The sequence below is a fragment of the Schistocerca gregaria genome, chromosome 1 (genome assembly GCF_023897955.1).
Source record: "Schistocerca gregaria isolate iqSchGreg1 chromosome 1, iqSchGreg1.2, whole genome shotgun sequence".
Classification (NCBI taxonomy): Eukaryota; Metazoa; Arthropoda; class Insecta; order Orthoptera; family Acrididae; genus Schistocerca; species Schistocerca gregaria.
The window spans coordinates 307,755,838-307,775,131 of NC_064920.1; the positions used below are offsets into that span (position 1 = coordinate 307,755,838).

A 19,294-nucleotide genomic window follows, 5' to 3' on the forward strand; every position below is an offset into this window, starting at 1 on the left:
ACATCATTGGCACCTCCATCCAACTCCAACAGAGATCTGTTCATCCACACCTTCCCATGACCGTAACGCTTTTGCACGTTAGCAGATCATTCACATTCTGGGTTATATAACTCTAAATATACCTGATTTCCCTCTGAAGAGTCATCAGGTGCATTTTCTCTGAAATTTTTCAAGGTATTTGCAATTTAGTTTTTGCGGTATGTAACTCTAGTCATCCTAAACAAATGCCACTCACCATGTCTTTCGTGTGAGACCCAGTATTGATGGAAACCCTCTGTTTCTTTCCTGTTACAAAGAAATTTAAAGTAGAATCATTACGTGTCCATTCAATAGTGATACCAAATTATTCTAGTGCGTTATTCACTTTAGCGATACGTATTGACAGGAACAGTAAATCGTGAAGAATAATCAATACTCCAGCAGTGAATGAGCAATGCTGCTGCATGGCAGTAAAAGTTTACATAGGCCTGGGTGGCATGTCAAGCAAGTCACAGGTGTTGCATGAAAGAAGTGAAGAGCAGTTTTTGTTTAGGCTGACTCCAGTTACACATTGTAAATACTTTATTCACCTGATTATACGAATAGGTTTTGTCCCAAATTTGTCATTTGAAAAATACGGAGTTGTCTTATGTTTGTAGATTAAACTGTTGTTGCTCAGGCCCTAAAACAATATATGCTCTGCTTAAAAATTGTCAATTTTGTGACACACAGGAGGAAACAGCATTAAATTCTATAAACTTATAAAGATTTGTTCTATTTGAAAAGATTTGCAATAAAAGGTCTCGTACATTTATGGAAACAGCGTACACATTGTACATTTGCATTGCTTTTGAAGTAAAAGTAATATTCTAAGGTGAAAATCTTGCACTTCAAAAACCATTATTTGATTCTGAACCCTAATCAATGTTCTATTTTGTTATGAGAAATTTTAATGATCTACTAAGTGAGTTGTAAACAAGAAATTTGGACATTGTTCATGTATTAGAATACTGGGGAAAAACATCAACAGCTTTAGAGCAAAATGGTGACATTAAAATGAAACAAGAAAGAAAATTAATCTAGAATTGAATGCCTAACAGACTAAATACATCACAATAAATTGACTGCAGTTGTTATTGCAAGAATAAATTACAACAGAAAGAACCTGTGTGTGTGTGTGTGTGTGTGTGTGTGTGTGTGTGTGTGTGTGTGTGTGTAAGTGCATTATCTGAAAACTACCTTGAGCAGTTAAACAGAGAGCCCAACTCGTCGCGATAACATATTAGACCTTCTAGTGACAAACAGACCCAAACTATTTGAAACAGTTGGCGCAGAGCAGGGAATCAGCGATCATAAAGTGGTTACTGCATTGATTATTTCAGCCATAAATAGCAATATTAAGAAAAGGTAGGAAGAGTTTTCTGTTTAGCAAAAGTGACAAAAAGCAGATTTCGGAGTACTTGACGGCTCAAACACAAAAGTTTGGTCTCAAGTACAGATAGTGTTGTGGATCAGTGGACAAAGTTCAAAACCATCGTGCAATATGTGTTAGTTGAGTATGCGCCAAACAGGATCGTAAGAGATGGAAAAGAGCCACCGTGGTACAACAACAGAGTTAGAAAACTGCTGCGGAAGCAAAGGGAACTTCACAGCAAACATAAACGTAGCCAAAGCCTTGCAGTCAAACAAAAATTACATGAAGTAAAATGTAGTGTGAGGAGGGCTATGTGAGAGGCAGTCTACTAATTCAAAAGTAAAGTGATATGTATTGACTTGGCAGAAAATCCTAAGAAATAGAGGATGACAGACTAAAGGCCGAAATACTAAACGTCATTTTCCAAAGCTCTTTCACAGAGGAAGACTTTACTGCAGTACCTTGTCTAGATTTTCGCACAGATGACAAAATGGTAGATATCGAAATAGATGACAGAGGGATAGAGAAACAATTAAAATTGCTCAAAAGAGGAAAGGCCGCTAGACCTGATGGGATACCAAGTCGATTTCATGCAGAGTACACGAAGGAACTTGCCCCTTTCTTGCAGCGGTGTACCGTAGGTATCTAGAAGAGCATAGCATTCCAAAGGATTGGAAAAGGGCACAGGTAATACCCATTTTCAAGAAGAGACATCAAACAGATGAGCAGAACTATAGACCTATACCTCTAACGTCGATCAGTTGTAGAATTTTGGAGCACATATTATGTTCGAGTATAATGACTTTTCTGGAGACTAGAAATCTACTCTGTAGGAATCAGCATGGGTTTCGAAAAAGGCGATAGTGTGAAACCCAGGTCGCGCTATTCGTCCACGATACCCAGAGGGCCATAGAATCGGATTCCTAGGTAGATGCCATGTTTCTTGACTTCCACAAGGCATTTGATACAGTTTCCCACAGTCGTTGAATGAACAGAGTAAGAGCATATGTACTATCAGACCAATTGTGAGACTGGATTGAAGAGTTCCTATAAAACAGAGCACAGCATGTCATTCTCAATGGAGAGAAGTCTTCCGATTTAAGAGTGATTTCAAGTGTGCCTGCAGGGGAGTGTCGTAGGACTGTTGCTGTTCACAATATACATAAATGACCTTGTGGATAACATCGAAAATTCACTGAGGCTTTTTGCTGATGATGCTGTAGTATATCGAGAGGTTGTAACAATGGAAAATTGTACTGAAATGCTGGAGGATCTGTGACAAATTGACCCATGGTGTAGGGAATGGCAATTGAATCTCAATGTAGAAAAGTGAAATGTGCTGCAAATACATAGAAAGAAATGTCCTTTATCATTTAGCTACAATATAGTAGGTCAGCAAATGGAAGCAGTTAATTTCATAAATTATCTGGGAGTAAGCATTAGGAGTGATTTAAAATGGAATGACCATATAAAATTAATTCTCGGTAAAGCAGATGCCAGACTGTGATTCATTGGAAGAATCCGTAGATGACAGTATACTTGTTCACCCACTGCTTGAATACTGCTCACTGGTGTGGGTCCATACGAGATAGGGTTAATAGAAGAGAGAGAGAGAAGATCCAACGGAGAGCAGCGTGCTTCATTACAGGATCATTTAGTAATCGTGAAAGCGTTACAGAGATGATAGATAAACTCCAGTGGAAGATTGCAAGATACATGCTCAGTAGCTCAGTACGGGCTTTTGTTGAAGTTTCGAGAACATACCTCCACCGAGGAGCCGAGCAGTATATTGCTCCCTCTTATGTATATCTCGTAAGGAGACCATGAGGATAAAATCGGAGAGATTAGAGCCCACACAGAGGCATACCGACAATCTTTCTTTCCACGAACAATAAGAGACTCGAATAGTAGCTAGAACTGATAGAGGTACTCAAAGTACCCTCTGCCAGGTCAGGTGGCTTGCAGAGTATGGATTTAGATGTAGATGTAGATAATACCAACAGAGGTCACTAGATTGCTGGATGAGCAAAATTTTCAGAATTGCACTGAATGGTGACTGCGATCTTTTATTTATGTATTAATTGCTGTAGTTACACGTGACCTGAACCCTAGAAGATATTACTGTCTATGTTTCACTTTTGCTCGAGTGTATTAGTATGGAAGAGTTGGAATAGAGCCAGTGACACCAATTTGGCTGAGAACTATGATGAGTGCATGGTGGGGAATGGTAGCCAGCCGAAGTGGTCGAGCAGTTCTAGGCGCTACAGTCTGGAACCGCGCGACTGCTATGGTCACATGTTTGAATCCTGCCTTGGGCATGAATGTGTGTGATGTCCTTAGGTTAGTTAGGTTTAAGTAGTTAGAAGTTCTAGGGGTCTGATGACCTCAGAAGTTAAGTCCCATAGTGCTCAGAGCCATTTGAACCATTTTGGGCAGTGGTGAGGAGCAGTAAATTTACCTATGTTGCAAACTGTGGGAATCTGCACTGCATACTTTAGCTTTATATGAATGTCTACCTCATTTAAACTGCAGTTGCTCTGAATCCATTTGCACTAGGAATTGAAATGACTTCCAAAGTGTACGAATGCTCAACAACAGTGTAAATTCTGCAGGCGACCCTAAAAGTCTAGACAGTGCTGCCAGTGGTGTATTTCTGTATTTCATGCATCAATGTTGTCGAGACCTGCTGTGCTGCATGACTTGCCTGCTGCTCGTACACTGAAGTGCCAAAGAAATTGATATAGGCATGTGTATTCAAATACAGATATGTAAACAGACAGAATGTGGTGCTTTGGTCAGCAATGCCTATATAAGACAACAAGTGTCTGGGGAGGTTGATAGATCCCTTACTGCTGCTTCGATGGCAGCTTATCAAGATTTAAGCGATTTTGAATGTGGTGTTATAGTCAGCAAACAAACGATGGGATGTAGCATCTCGAGGTAGAAATGGAGTGGGGATTTTACCGTGCAACTATTTCACGAGTGGTCTGTGAATACAAGGAATCCAGTAAAACATCAAATCTCGGACATTGCTGCAGCCGGAAAGAGATTGTGCAAGAACAGGATGGATCGACAAATGAAGAGAATCATTCAACGTGACAGAAGTGCAACCCTTCTGCAAATTGCTGCAGATTTCACTGCTGGGCCATGAAGTGTCACTGTGCGAACCATTCAATGAAACATCATAGATATGGGCTTTCAGAGCGGAAGGGACCACTCATGTACCCTTGGTGACTGCATGACACAAACCTTTACGCCTCACCGTGGCCCGTCAACACAAACATTGGATGATTGATGACTGGAAACATGTTGCCTGGTCGGACGACTCTTGTTTCAGATTGTATCAAGTGGATGGATGTGTACTGGTATGGAGACAACTTCATGAAACCCTGGACCCTGCATGTCAACAGGGGACTATTCAAGCTAGTGGAGGCTCTGTAATGGTGTGGGACGTGTGCAGTTGGAGTGTGATATCAGACCCCTGATACGTCTAGATAAGACTCTGATGGGTGACATGTACGTAAGCGTACTATCTGATCACCTGCATTCATTCATGCCCATTGTGGATTCCGACGGACTTGTGCAATTCCAGTAGGACAATGTGAGACCCCACACATCTGGAATAGCTACAGAGTGGCTCCAGGAACACTGTTCTTAGTTTAAACGCTTCTGCTGGCCACCAAACTTCCCAGACAAGAACATTATTGAGCACATTTGGGATGCCTTGCAACATACTGTTCAAAAGAGATCCCCACCCCCTTGCAATTATACAGATTTATAGGCAGCAATACAGGATTCATGGTGTCAATTCCCTCCAGCACTACTTCAGATATCAGTAGAGTCCATGCCATATCGTGTGCGGCACTTCTTCGTGTTCGTAGGTGCCCTACAAGATATTAGGCAGGTGTGCCAGTTTCTCTGGCTCTTAGAACATAGCCAATAAGAGAGTGCCGAGCAGACAATATTTTTGAAGCAACAGATATTGTGACATTCTCATGGCAATATAAATGTGAAGTTCACTATGTATATTTTCATGTCCCATCATAATCACAACCTGAGAAATCGCAACATATTCGGAAGAAATTGCCAAATATTCGTGGCAACTATAGACGATACTATAGACGACAGGCTAAGCAAACAAAAAGGCAGTAATGAAAAATTAATGTAAATAATTCCTTTTTGTTTATTTTATTACTCCTTGTGTTATTGAAATGTAGATAATGAATAAATGGCCTGTGTTTAGAATAGTTGTCACGTTAACATTTTAAGCAGATACCTTATGTGAATATAAGTTTATAATATTGATTAGCCAGAATATATTAAAATGAATCCCCCCCAAGGAGCATCCTAAAAAAGATGTCTGATATTCAGGATCATCTTATCAGGTAAATACAGTATCTCAAGGGGGGGACAGAGAAAATCTGCCTGATGACTCTTAGGACAGATGCCCTGCATAATCTGCAAACCACTGTGAACCGCTTGGCAGTGTGTGATTAGCTTGATGCCCCATCTTAGGTTTTTCCATTCCATTCACATACAAAACATGGGGAAAATATCCATTTAAATGCCTCTGTGCCTACATAATTAGCCAAATATTGCCTTCAAGGTTGCTGCTGGAGGGATTATAGGGGGATGATTGGTGTCTTAATTAAAGGATCTGGCAATTCAGATTTTTCAACATTTTTGTGGTGCTCTCCCAGAAGTCAAACAAATCTGTAACCATTCATGTTGCTCTTATTTTTATAAGTTAAATGTCCCTTGTGAGACCTATGTAGTATGGGTCCCACAGATTTGAGCCATGTTATAAGATGGAACTTAAAAGTGATTTGTAAGCAGTCTTCTTAGTAAACTACATTTTTCTTACAATAGAGTCTGTGTCAACATTCCATTTTATATTCCTACAATTGTTTTACCTTGGCGTTTGTACAAGTCATCTGATTCCAGTTGTCTCTCATTGATATTGTAGTAACAGAATAGTACCTTCCCTGTGAGAGATAAGGCATATATACTACATAATTTTAATATATATGGAATATAAATATTTATGTATATAAAATGTATAATACTATATAAAAAAGGTCACTGTTTAACATTCTTACCAGAAATCTCGAAAGGTCTTGAGATTTTACTAAAATGTTTACACTATATTCTAATAAATATTGGTACCAATTATTTCTTGCTTGTGTCTGTGTGTGTGTGTCTGTGTGTGTGTGTGTGTGTGTGTGTGTGGTAAACATTCAGTTGAGCATAAGGTCTATAATTTTCTAAACAACAATGTAGAGGTTTTCTGTTTGACTGTGAGAAAGAAACTGCTGTGCTGTGAAAATGTGCAGTTTCTTTTTGTTTCCTGCATTCATTTTTAACTGTGATAGCAGGACGATTAAAGAATAAGACAATTTGAAACAACAATGTGCTGTTTTGTTTTCTTCCTTGCAGTCAGTTTTAAAGGACACAGGAAAGCTATGTTTATGGCTTATCAGCATGTGATTAGAATATTAAGACATAATTTGAATTGTCTGAAACTTTGCAAATTAAGACTGTGTGAAATACTATCATTAAAGTTGTAACCCCTACACATGCAGAATCAGGAGAGGCCTTTATTGTGCAATATATCAGGGATCCCAACCGATTTATCCATTCATTTTAAGCAACTTAAATTTCAAATCAAGGTTTCATTGACGAAATGATATATATATTTAAAACAAAGATTCCATGATTTACTAAGCGGGAAAGCGCCGGTAGATAGGCACAACACACACACACACACACACACACACACACACACACACACACACACACACACACACAATTCTAGCTTTCGCAACCAATGGTTGCTTCGTCAGGAAAGAGGGAAAGAGAAGGAAAGATGAAAGGATGTGGGTTTTAAGGGAGTGGGTAAGGAGTCATTCCAATCCCGGGAGTGGAAAGACTTACCTTAGGGGTGAAAAAAAGGACAGGTGTACACAGGGTTTTAAGGGAGAGGGTAAGGAGTCATTCCAACCCCAGGAGCAGAAAGACTTACCTTAGGGGGAAAAAAGGACAGGTGTACGCTCGCACAAACACACACATCCATCCGCACATACACATACACATACACAGACACAAGCAGACATGTCTGCTTGTGGTGTGTGTGTGTGTGTGTGTGTGTGTGTGTGTGTGTGTGTGTGTGTGTGTGTGTGTGTGTGTGTGTACGCACGCACGCACGCACATCCATCCGCACATACACAGACACAAGCAGACATGTCTGCTTGTGTCTGTGTATGTGCGGATGGATATGTGTGTTTGTGCGAGTGTACACCTGTCCCTTTTTCCCCCTAAGGTAAGTCTTTCCGCTCCCGGGGTTGGAATGACTACTTACCCTCTCCCTTAAAACCCACATCCTTTCGTCTTTCCCTCTCCTTCCCTCTTTCCTGAAGAAGCAACCGTTGGTTGCGAAAGGTAGAATTTTGTGTGTGTGTTTGTGTGTCTATCGACCTGCCAGCGCTTTTGTTTGGTAAGTCCCATTATATATGCTTGAGGTCAGATGGTAGGGAGGGTGGGATGAACAGAGGGGGCGAAGTAAGAGGTGGACAGATTGGAGGTAGAAGGTGAGGGACAGAGGGGCTGTGGTCAGTATAGTGTGTGTGTGTGTGAGCGGGAGAGGGAGAGGGAGAGGGAGAGGGAGAGGGAGGGGGGGGATTGGAAAGTACATAAAATTGTGAACAGCTCACTAGTATACAATATGAACATACCAAGAAATCTTCAATCCTGTCACAATTGTCACATGAGAAGTGCAAATTGGGTTTCAGATGACTGACATTAGCATGAAAGAGATTATTCTGTAAGAGTGCCTCTTTTATGTGTGAGCTCAGAATATGTTCCAAGATTATACAACAGATGGATGTAAATGTGATAAGTAGATCTATATCTTCCATAGTAACAGAACTTTTGAAAGCAGTGTCTGCACAGAAAACTTTGATGCCACTGATGGCCACTAAATAAGATTTTAATTTCTTTGAATCACTCAACCAGTTTTGGTTGCGTAAAAAAATAACAGCGTACTCAAGTTAACACACACATTAATAAGAGTATGGTACAAAAATTGAGAAATTAATAATACCCTAGGAAATTTACAGTAAATATTTGCCAACAGCCAAAATTTTACATCGGTGTTAGTGAACTGTTGAAAAGTAAAAAGAGAATAGTTATAAAATTTTATCAGTAGGGGAACATGTGGTATATGGAAAAATAAGTTTATGTATCGGAGTTGAGGAGTGTGCAGTCTGTTGGGTCATCTAACTGTTCATCCATAGACTGCCCTGGGAAGTGAGGTCTGTCTTTACAGACACTTGGCCTGGAAGACGTAGCAGATAACTGCAGAAATTACATATCCAATATGGGAGGAAAATAAGCTAATTTAGAAAACAGTTGCTTTTGACAGTTTCATAGATAAACTTGGTAAATGGTCAGTGAAAGCACTAACACACCAGCATCTGAAGAAATTGCAACACCACAATGCAAAAGTGAAAAGGTGTGTACAAGCTGAAGAACTGTGTTTAGTGCTTCACTGTGATTTTGCTGAGAACTGATCTGTAATGTTCCTACAAGAAGTACAAGAGTATCATTGGAGTAATAACCAGGTTTCAACTTTTACAAGGGTGGCATATTTTCAAAACTAGACCTCAAGAGTTGCAGTTATATGTGATGACATAGGACATGACTCGGCACATTCTTTGCTAGCAAGGCACAAAATTCTTCAACTGCAAACAGGGGCAGAGATCATCATTATTTTTGATGTTGCTCCTAGTCATTTATAAAATTGTTTCCAGCTGTTTGAATTGAGCAAGTCACTTATGACAACTGACTGGGTATACAATGCTACTGGTCACGGGAAGGGGCCTTGTGATGGTATAGGAGGCCAGGGCGAAGCACCATGCTACAAAACATAATCTTTCCGGACCAAATACAACTGTGATTCAGAATGCTTAGGATTTTACAAGAGTCGTGAAATCTTGCACATCCACAGCCCCCATTCTTTTCTCCAAAGAGGAAATCAAAGAATTCTGTGAGTAGGAGAAAAAAAGAAGAATAGTTCAAACAAACTACTCCTGTGAAAGGGATTCAGAAGACACATTTTTGTACTCTGTGATGGGCGAACTCATATTGCAAGGACTTTAAAGAGCAAGAAAGAAGACATTTTGTTCGTTCAGCCAACACCTCAGAAACAGCAGGATAATATTCAAAGTCACAACCTGAGAAGGGGGATGTTTGTGGCCTGTTTGTATGACTGTGATTGATTGACTGACTGACTGGTGGAGTGCAGAGATTATAGATGCCAGTTGAGTTAAACGAAATTGTAGTGAACTTGATGCTACCACATGGCCGAGCTGCTGGATATAGGTTTCCGTCTGAAGGGCAGCAACAATGCCATCAGTGCTCATTTCCTGTTCTCTATGTTTTGAAGATTGTAAGTGCTCCAGTTCCTATTGGTTCAACAGGAAGGCGTCACTCTATATCAAAGGAAGATACTGAAGCAGTGGAACACATTGTTAGTTCATTGACTGGCTAATTTCAGTACAAAACAGAGTGGAGTGCACAGAAGTTGTATAAATTGAAACTTTGGACGTTTCCCATACATTTTGGAACCATTTAAAATGCTTTGTAAATGAGTCTCTTATTTATCTTTCAAAACTAAAATTATGTTAAATAAGACTAGGTTTTTTATTTTTATGAGCCCTTTGTGATGATGTGATAATAAAACAGGTTATATGTATGGCAAAAATTTCAATTGTTTATAAAACCTGTTCAACCTAAAAGTGGAAGCTCTCCTTTTCAGGGAATGTAGAAGTATATGGTACTAATCAACAGAAAAAAAAACAATTTTATGGATTGGCATTTTTGAAAAAATTAATTTTTTTTCCATAAATTATACAAAATGTTCATAACACTATCGTAAAAGAACTTTGACAGATAAGTCCAAATGGATGATTTCTTTGTATTCATAAAGCAATTAATTGTCTTTCAAATAAAAAACCAACAAAATATCTAGAACTGTTCCAGTTTTAATTTTTTTTTTCAAAATTCGCATCTTCAAAACGGTATGTGCAGTGTCATTTTTGGATGGCTGTATCTCAGAGCAGAAATTTTTTTGGAGAAAACAAAAAAAAATTCGTGTTCCTTACTTAGTCCTTAATTTTAACGTATGCTAAATTCAGTAACATCTGAGACTATGGAGGTGAGATTTTTTTCCTAGCCTGCCTGAATTGATATGGACTACGCCAGGATCTTTTGCCTATGCTGCCATAAATAATTAATGAAAAGCGTTTAGGTGGGTGGTAAACACACAAGGCACTGTCATATGCAGTTTGTGCTTGTTCTGTCAGTCACAACAAAACTTGTGAAACACTCTAGTTAGACGAATAATGAGCAATGTAATCAAGCCTGTCTTCTTTCTTAAAGAGTATTTGCCAATTTTGAAGCCAACTGGTGAACGCAGAGCTCACTGCCGCATGGATGTGCAGTGTCGCATGAATATAAAAGACCTGATACATATAAAGGTCTTCCAGAGCCCCATCCCCCACAGTGCATATCTCTGATTGTTTGACTTTTTTGACTGGAACTTGCTGAAAGATACATTCCAAAACAATCCAAAGTATTGCCACATTAAAGGAAAATATTTGTTACAGTATTGTGGTTATAACAAAGATCGTGCACACATGTCAACACTTGCACATAAACTATTTCCATATTTATAGTCATATCAGTAGTAGTAGTAGTAGTTGTTGTTGTTATCATTGTTGTTGTTATTGTTATTGTTATTACTCTTTCTTCTCAGGATATTGTTGGATGGTACACTTTTCGTCGGAATGCTGCTCTAGTTCCACATTTGCGAGACAAGTTGCTACATAAACAGCTACAGACAATGTTACCTAATTTGTCATCAGAACTTTTTATGATGGGTATTCTGAATACACTTGTCTCAAATTCAGGATCCACTCACACCTTCAATCACAAATTTGTGAGGTATCGTAACAGGTACTGTGTCATTTGTTACATGGCTGTGAGCATTCACTCACTTCATTTTCCTGTATAAATAAGTTGTCATTTCATTTGGTATCTGTAAAAGATTTTTTTTTCCTCAAAGAGACTGCATGCTGCCTCAGGAGGAAGAGGTTATTATTTACACTTGAATCGTCAAAAAGAAATAGGAAGTTGTTGTCTTTATAACAATATGATAAACATCTTCCTTTAATGACACATGAAACAGATGATAAAAATTAAATCAACTTAGAATTTTTGAAGGATGTGTGCACAACATGGGATAATGTGCACCATTATATATTCCTACATATATTTTGAATGTTTGCAGAGATTATGGAATGAATAATAAAAAAAATATTAAATTACCAGATAGTGTTTTCAAATAATGAAATTTTCACAAATTAAATGAGTGGTCACAGAAATTTATTTAAATATAACTCATTTTGAATGGACTAGTTTTCAGTCTCTTAAAATTGTTTTGAAATATTTTCTCACTGCTAATAACTTGCCAATTTTATCATAGAAACTACATTTCTTAAATTTCTATAGACATAAGCAACAAAATAACCATACAGTATTATTTTGAATTTGTGGCATGGTTAACTGCTGAATAAAACTATAGATACTTAAGAGTACAATTACAAACCTTCATCCCTTATTTATTTATTTATTTATTTATTTATTTTAAAAAAGAAGTAACATGTTAGTCTTCCTGCAACTCCACTTGGGGCACATTGCAAGCTTAAATATAAATGAATACACTTTTTTTTCATATTTTAACTTAAGTATGATGAATATTTGTGGAGGAGCTATATTTATTAGAACACCATTTTAAATCTCAAAGATTTATTTGATGGAAATTAGTACTGTAGTGTTACAGAAAGGGAAAACGTAGCTATATAAACAACAATAAGATTGAAATCCTTTGTCCTGCATATTTATGAACAGGTATTTGAGTGTTGTGCCTCTTTAGTAAATCTAAACAAATTGCTGGTTTTGATAGTTCGTATACAATCGGAAGGATTTCTTTTTTTATTTTCATCGAACAACTGCAAATTTTCAGTGATGCTTTATAGAAATAACTGGAGAGTCATTCTATGTGGGAGTTCCATATTCAATTGCTTTTCAATAAGCAGTGATAGAGCTAGTCTCAAGAGTTATTGGTAAAAAGAATGCAGGTTGATGTTTAATTACTTATTGACATTGTCACTGCAGATAGAGTTCTGATTCATTTAAAGATTAATAAAGAAGGAAACAAACCCTGATTTTGTTTTCAAACTGAACAGAGGTTAGGGAAACAATGTAAAACCAAATTCGGAGGATTTAAAACCACGAGTGGCTAGATGGTCCTCTTGGAGAAGCTGTAAACTGAGACTTGAAATTTAAGCTTTGTACAGGAGATGGTGCTGATGGCCTTTGAAATGTTTACATACTCATTGTCATCATTCCAGATGGTAGCAGCATACAGTTTAACCATGGATTGCTTCAACGGGTATGGGTTGCAAGGGTGCCTTTGACACCTCATCACTATTCACCCCATTTGCAAAGGATTGCATCAAGAAATGACGTAAAAGATCAGCTAGAGACACCCTGATGTCTGGAGCCATATCTTAGTCACCAAACACATCTAGTGACCAGATCATCATCCAACTCATTCTAAGTCCTAAAATGTTATGGAAGTGCATATTTCCAGTAGGTATTGGTCAGTGTACCCATTTCTCATATTGTCCAATGTGCTCAGCAGAGAGTTTTTCAATTGGACCGGCTTTCACACCACCTTATTTATTCCCTGTTGAGCATTCGTAAGACATGATGGGATAACTTGGTCCAGTCTGCGATGCTTGAAACGTCCGCTAACCAGTTACGTCAACAGGCAGAACAATTGTGGAACAAGTTGCAAGTTTAAAAGAAAATGTAAACATAAAATACAGTATCTTTTCACAGCAAACTGTATTCGTGTACATATGTCTTCATGTTGTATTTATTTGTAACTCTGTACAGTACTAGAAGTGCACCATTCACAGCTTATGTGCCCCATTTACATTTTTATGTTCATATAGTTTTCAACTGCGTGAAACAACACAGTGATTAAGATTCTTGACTCATGTTCAAGAATCCTATTTTAATTCTGCACCTACATAGATATTCTGGAAGTCATTTGGCAGTCCATGATGAAGAGTGATTTTGTGTCATTGTTCTCCTTACTCAATCCTGTTCCTCTCCCTAACCTCTCATATCTTATTCTCATGGTCCGTATTTGAGATTTATAATGAAGACAGCAGGATGGCTGCAGGCTCTATATGAAATACTTTTTCTCTTAGTTCCATGAGAAAAATGCCATCTTTCTTCAAAAGATTCCCATTTAACTTTCTTGAGTGTGTCTGTTAAACTATCTAGCGAGCCTTACCATCATGTTATGCTCCTAGCAGCATTTCTCGGAGGTGTTTAATTATATGCTGTCAGGTCTACTCAATATAAAAGCTCGAAACACTGGATCAGTATTCCAGAATATGTCGTACTGGTGCCCTGTATGTGATTTCTCTAACAGATTCACCGTACCTTCCTAAAATCCTCCCAACACATCTAAGTTTCCGCTTTGTATAGCTCGTTATTGATCTGTTTGTGTTCCATTCCATCTTGCCCATTGTTAGTTTGTGTGTGTGTGTGTGTGTGTGTGTGTGTGTGTGTGTGTGTGTGTGTGTGTGTGTGGGCGCGCGCACGCAAAGTGACAGTTGGCATAACTTTAGTTATCATCAGTATCTTATCCTAGTTTACAGGAAGTACCTTGCATTTGTCATTACAACAATTGTAGATCAGTTTTCTAAATTTGTTACCATTTTGTCTGTAACATGAATAAAATATATCACTAACATAACTATACAGAAATATTTTTACAGCTGTTGTTTCATTCATTGTGGAATATAGCATATTAATTGTGTGCAATGCTTATTTAAACTGTATTAACTTCTGTATTAACTTCTATGAAAGTAATGCAAAGTACAGTTTTCTACATTTAACAGGAATGGTTTGCTCTACTAATGAAGTGGCGAATACCAACAATCACAGAAACAAGAGTGTGTGGAAAGAGGGGCTTCTTTGTACAGTAGAACACAAAAGTGTTAAAGGGAATGAGAAATTATAACCCCACTTTTACTTTCCCAGAATTAACGATTTCCCCCTGTTTACGACAGTTTTTAATGTCCCTCTCAAATTTCTTTGTTAACAGTGTTAATGCACACCCAATTTTGCATTAACATATTTAATACATTCCTGTGATTTATGCTTTATGACGAAATGTTCATGGGACAAGATCTGACGTAATAGACATTAAATTATGGATGGCATGGCAATGGCCATCAAGTAGTGGTTACAAATAGTACATGGTTAACACTAGAACCGCCGGAATGTATTGTATACCTAGAACTGCTGATGCGGTTATTTTGACCGCTATATGAAAATTATTATTTTTTTTTCTCATTATCATCATTTCAAATGTGTATTTTAGGTTTATAAAACTATGTTCCATAAAAACAAGGGTAACAATCAGTATGCCGGGAAAGCTTTAAACATCACATAAAATAAAACTAATTATATAATTTTTCTCAAATTTAATATTTTTCCTATTTATTACAAACAAGAATGAGTTTTTAGAAACTTATTATCTAATTAACAAATATAGTTTTTAGGTCAAATTCTTCTTTAAAGCTGGTGTATTTATTGTGTACTCATTACTATAAAATTAATTACTCTAATATTTTATGTAGTGCACTTATAGCCATGAAATCTGTTTGCCAAATCCACATACCACAACATATTTGTAAAATATTGCCTTACTTTTTCTTCAGTGTATTTGCACTCATTGGTGTGAATTACATATCTTTAGTAGCAGGAACTACATACCACGTCCTTAGTTATGTCCTCCGAAAAAGAACCACACACTTGCCATTTGCACTTTTTGCAGGTATAACTTGTCTTATCTCTACACTTCTTCATTTGACATTGTCTTCTCATTTTATTTCTTTCTGCAGAGTTTCCAGATTCAGCTTCTGTTTCCATCAAGTTACTTTTCAAGTCCATGTACCCCATACAATGCTCCTCTGCTAGCTTCAGGATATAATTTTGATGAATGATCTTCATCACTGTTACTTTCTTGAGAATGATTCCTGAATTGGTAGCTGCCAAGTCAAGAATATTATAAAATACATGAACTAGCTATCTATGAGTACCAGCTCGAACAGTGTATTTTCTTGTCATTTGATCCACCACATCAACACCTTATTTTGTATTGTTGTAGAAATCTATCGTTTCCAGAGTTCTTTCCAGGCCAGTTTGAAGTTCAACTTCTCAATGCAAAGTGCTATATAAAAGCATATCCTTGTTTCATTTGCCTTGAGATACAGTAAGAGTGCCACTGGAATATTTGAAAAGATCTGTCATAAAGATTAGCCATTATAAACTTCACTGCCTTAGGGTATTCTCTTCTTGATTGTCTAATTTTTCCAACCGTGCTATTACCATTAGTTCTCAACTTTTCGCCCAGTTTCACTGTTTTGTAGTCATGTTTCGCCTCTTCTTCTGAAACAGCTCCATCAGCATCATTACTACACTTTCAGGAAGAGTTTGGTCATGTGATCGGTGATCGTCTTTTCCTGAATAAGGGAACACATTGCACAGAAACTTTGAGTCAGTGTCGACAAGAAGTAAAACTTTGTTTACCAAATTTGTGTGGTTTGTTTGGCATATACTGTAAAAATGGACACCTTGTTTTGTTTGGAAAGAGCTGTTTATCAGCAGTCAGATTTTCACCTGGGGTATAGGTCAGATGGCTATTTTCAGTGAATTTGTCCCAAACTTATAATACTAAAGAAAAATTTATCTGTCTTCAAACGTCGAACTGCAAAAATCTTAGAATTTCTCGAAAGCCTCTTGTTTTTTCCAAACTTTGACTCCACAATTCATTTCCTAGACACGTTTTGCCTCATTTTTCATGCAGTGTTTTTGTCTTTCAGTATTGATTCATCAGTAAACAGACGCCATGTACTCAATATTGTGTAAGAGAGCGAACAATTCTAAATCGGTAAGCAGCAGAGGTCTATGAGCCACGATTACTATATTGGTACAAGCCAACGAATTACAATATGACTGGAGATGCAAAGAGAAACAGAGTGGACATAAGTAAATTAAGAGTTTCATTATTCTGCTTATTATTGCTGTTTAGAGACTGAATGTTGACAGATTTAATCGCCTCCAGAAGAGGACATGTTGTAAGACATTTTATTACAATAATGAATAGCCTACAGCAGGCAAAATGACTGCCCTCGCAGTTCTAGGTATACTTGTTAACAACATCCAACCCATTTCTCAAAAAATAAATATATCTACTACGGGTGATTCTCTTTAATATGGAAAAGTCACTGAAGCTCATTGCAATAAGACAAAAACTGCAGTCAAAAGAATATTTTGAAAACCTATTGTGGTCATTTTGACCGCTTTGACGGTTCTAGTGTTAACTTTCTTGCCACCAGAGCTCTCTAGTCAGTTGATCGGAACTGGTACACGGGTTAAGTCTAAACATTTTCTACTTCATCCCCTGCCTCTGCCAAGTGCTATTTAGCATGGTGGCTGATGGGGGTAAGTAGGTTAGTTCGAATGAAGGTATCATGACCAATTGCAACAATTTCCAAACTGTCTCTACTGTGCATGCACATCTTTGTGATGGATGTTATCATCTTATTTTGTTTTATTCGAAACACATTTAGTGTGTCTTGTTGTTTAGCCACTTATAGCACTGTTTGACAAATTTGCTCACTTTGTGACAAATATTTTTCATTTAAACACAGCACCAATTGCATATTTTTTCATGCTTAGCAATGCTTGTTCAGAGTATTTATTTTTGTCAAGTGGAAATATGTATGTAACTGTTTTTTGTGATGTTTCGCAAAGGTGCTAAATTAAGGAGATGGGACCTTGATAGACTGAAAGAACCAGAGGTTGTAGAGAGTTTCAGGGAGAGCATAAGGGAACAATTGACAGGAATGGGGGAAAGAAATACACTAGAAGAAGAATGAGTAGCTGTGAGGGATGAAGTAGTGAAGGCAGCAGAGGATCAAGTAGGTAAAAAGACGATGGCTAATAGAAATCCTTGGGTAACAGAAAAAATATTGAATTTAATTGATGAAAGGAGAAAATATAAAAACACAGTAAATGAAGCAGGCAAAAGGAATACAAACGTCTCAAAAATGAGATCGACAGGAAATGCAAAATGGCTAAGCAGGGATGGCTAGAGGACAAATGTTAGGATGTAGAGGCTTATCTCACTAGGGGTAACATAGATACTGCCTACAGGAAAATTAGAGACCTTTGGAGAGAAGAGAACCACTTGTATGAATATCAAGAGCTCAGATGGAAACACAGTTCTAAGCAAAGAAGGGAAGGCGGAAAGGTGGAAGGAGTATATAGAGGGTTTATACATGGGCGATGTACTTGAGGACAATATTATGGAAATGGAAGAGGATGTAGACGAAGACGAAATGGGAGATAAGATACTGCGTGAACAGTTTGACCGGGCACCGAAAGACCTGAGTTGAAACAAGACCCGGGAGTAGACAACATTCCATTAGAACTACTGACTGCCTTCGGAGAGCCAGTCATGACAAAACTCTACCATCTGGTGAGTAAGGCGAAATACCCTCAGACTTCAGGAAGAATATAATAATTCCAGTCCCAAAAAAAGCAGGTGTTGACAGATGTGAAAATTACCGAACTATCAGTTTAATAAGTCACAGCTGCAAAATACTAATGCGAATTCTTTACAGATGAATCGGGGAAGATCAGTTTGGATTCCGTAGAAATGTTGGAACATGTGAGGCAATACTGACCCTACGACTTATCTTAGAAGCTAGATTAAGGAAGGGCAAACCTACATTTCTAGCATTTGTAGATTTAGAGAAAGCTTTTGAGAATGTTAACTGGAATACTCTCTTTCAAATTCTGAAGGTGGCAGGGGTAAAATACAGGGAGCGTAAGGCTATTTACAATTTGTAGAGAAATCAGATGGCAGTTATGAGTCGAGGGACATGAAAGGGAAGCAGTGGTTGGGAAGGGAGTGAGACAGGGCTGTAGTCTATCTCCGATGTTATTCAATCTGTATATTGAGCAAGCAGTGAAGGAAACAAAAGAAAAATTCGGAGTGGGTATTAAAATTCATGGAGAAGAAATAAAAACTTGGAGGTTCGCTGATAGACATTGTAATTCTGTCAGAGACAGCAAAGGACTTGGAAGAGCAGTTGAATGGAATGGACAGTGTCTTGAAAGGAGGATATAAGATGAACATCAACAAAAGCAAAACGAGGATAATGGAATGTAGTCGAATTAAGTCGGAGGGATGCTGAGGGAGTTAGATTAGGAAATTAGATGCTTAAAGTAGTAAAGAAGTTTTGCTATTTGGGGAGCAAAATAACTGATGATGGTTGAAGTAGAGAGGATATAAAATGTAGACCAGCAATGGCAAGGAAAGCGTTTCTGAAGAGGGGAAATTTGTTAACATTGAGTGTAGATTTAAGTGACAGGAAGTCGTTTCTGAAAGTATTTTTACAGTGTGTAGCCATGTATGGAAGTGAAACATGGACGATAACTAGTTTAGACAAGAAGAGAATAGAAGCTTTCGAAATGTGGTGCTACAGAAGAATGCTGAAGATTAGATGGGTACATCACATAACTAATGAAGAGGTATTGAACAGAATGGGCGGGAAGAGGAGTTTGTGGCACAACTTGACAAAAAGAAGGGACTGGTTGTTAGTACATGTTTTGAGGCATCAAGGGATCACAGATTTAGCATTGGAGGGCAGCGTGGAGGGTAAAAATTGTAGAGGGAGACCAAGA

General features: G+C 37.9%; 1 protein-coding gene across 1 annotated transcript in view; it reads left to right on the forward strand.

Moving 5' to 3' along the window:
- Positions 1–19,294, forward strand: part of LOC126342992 (BRISC complex subunit FAM175B-like) — a 127,665-nt gene that overhangs the window by 78,147 nt on the left and 30,224 nt on the right. Inside the window, exon 4 of the mRNA XM_050001903.1 lies at positions 11,208–11,407. Within this exon, the coding sequence (XP_049857860.1) occupies positions 11,208–11,407 (200 nt within the window). The remainder of the gene's footprint in view (positions 1–11,207; positions 11,408–19,294) is intronic.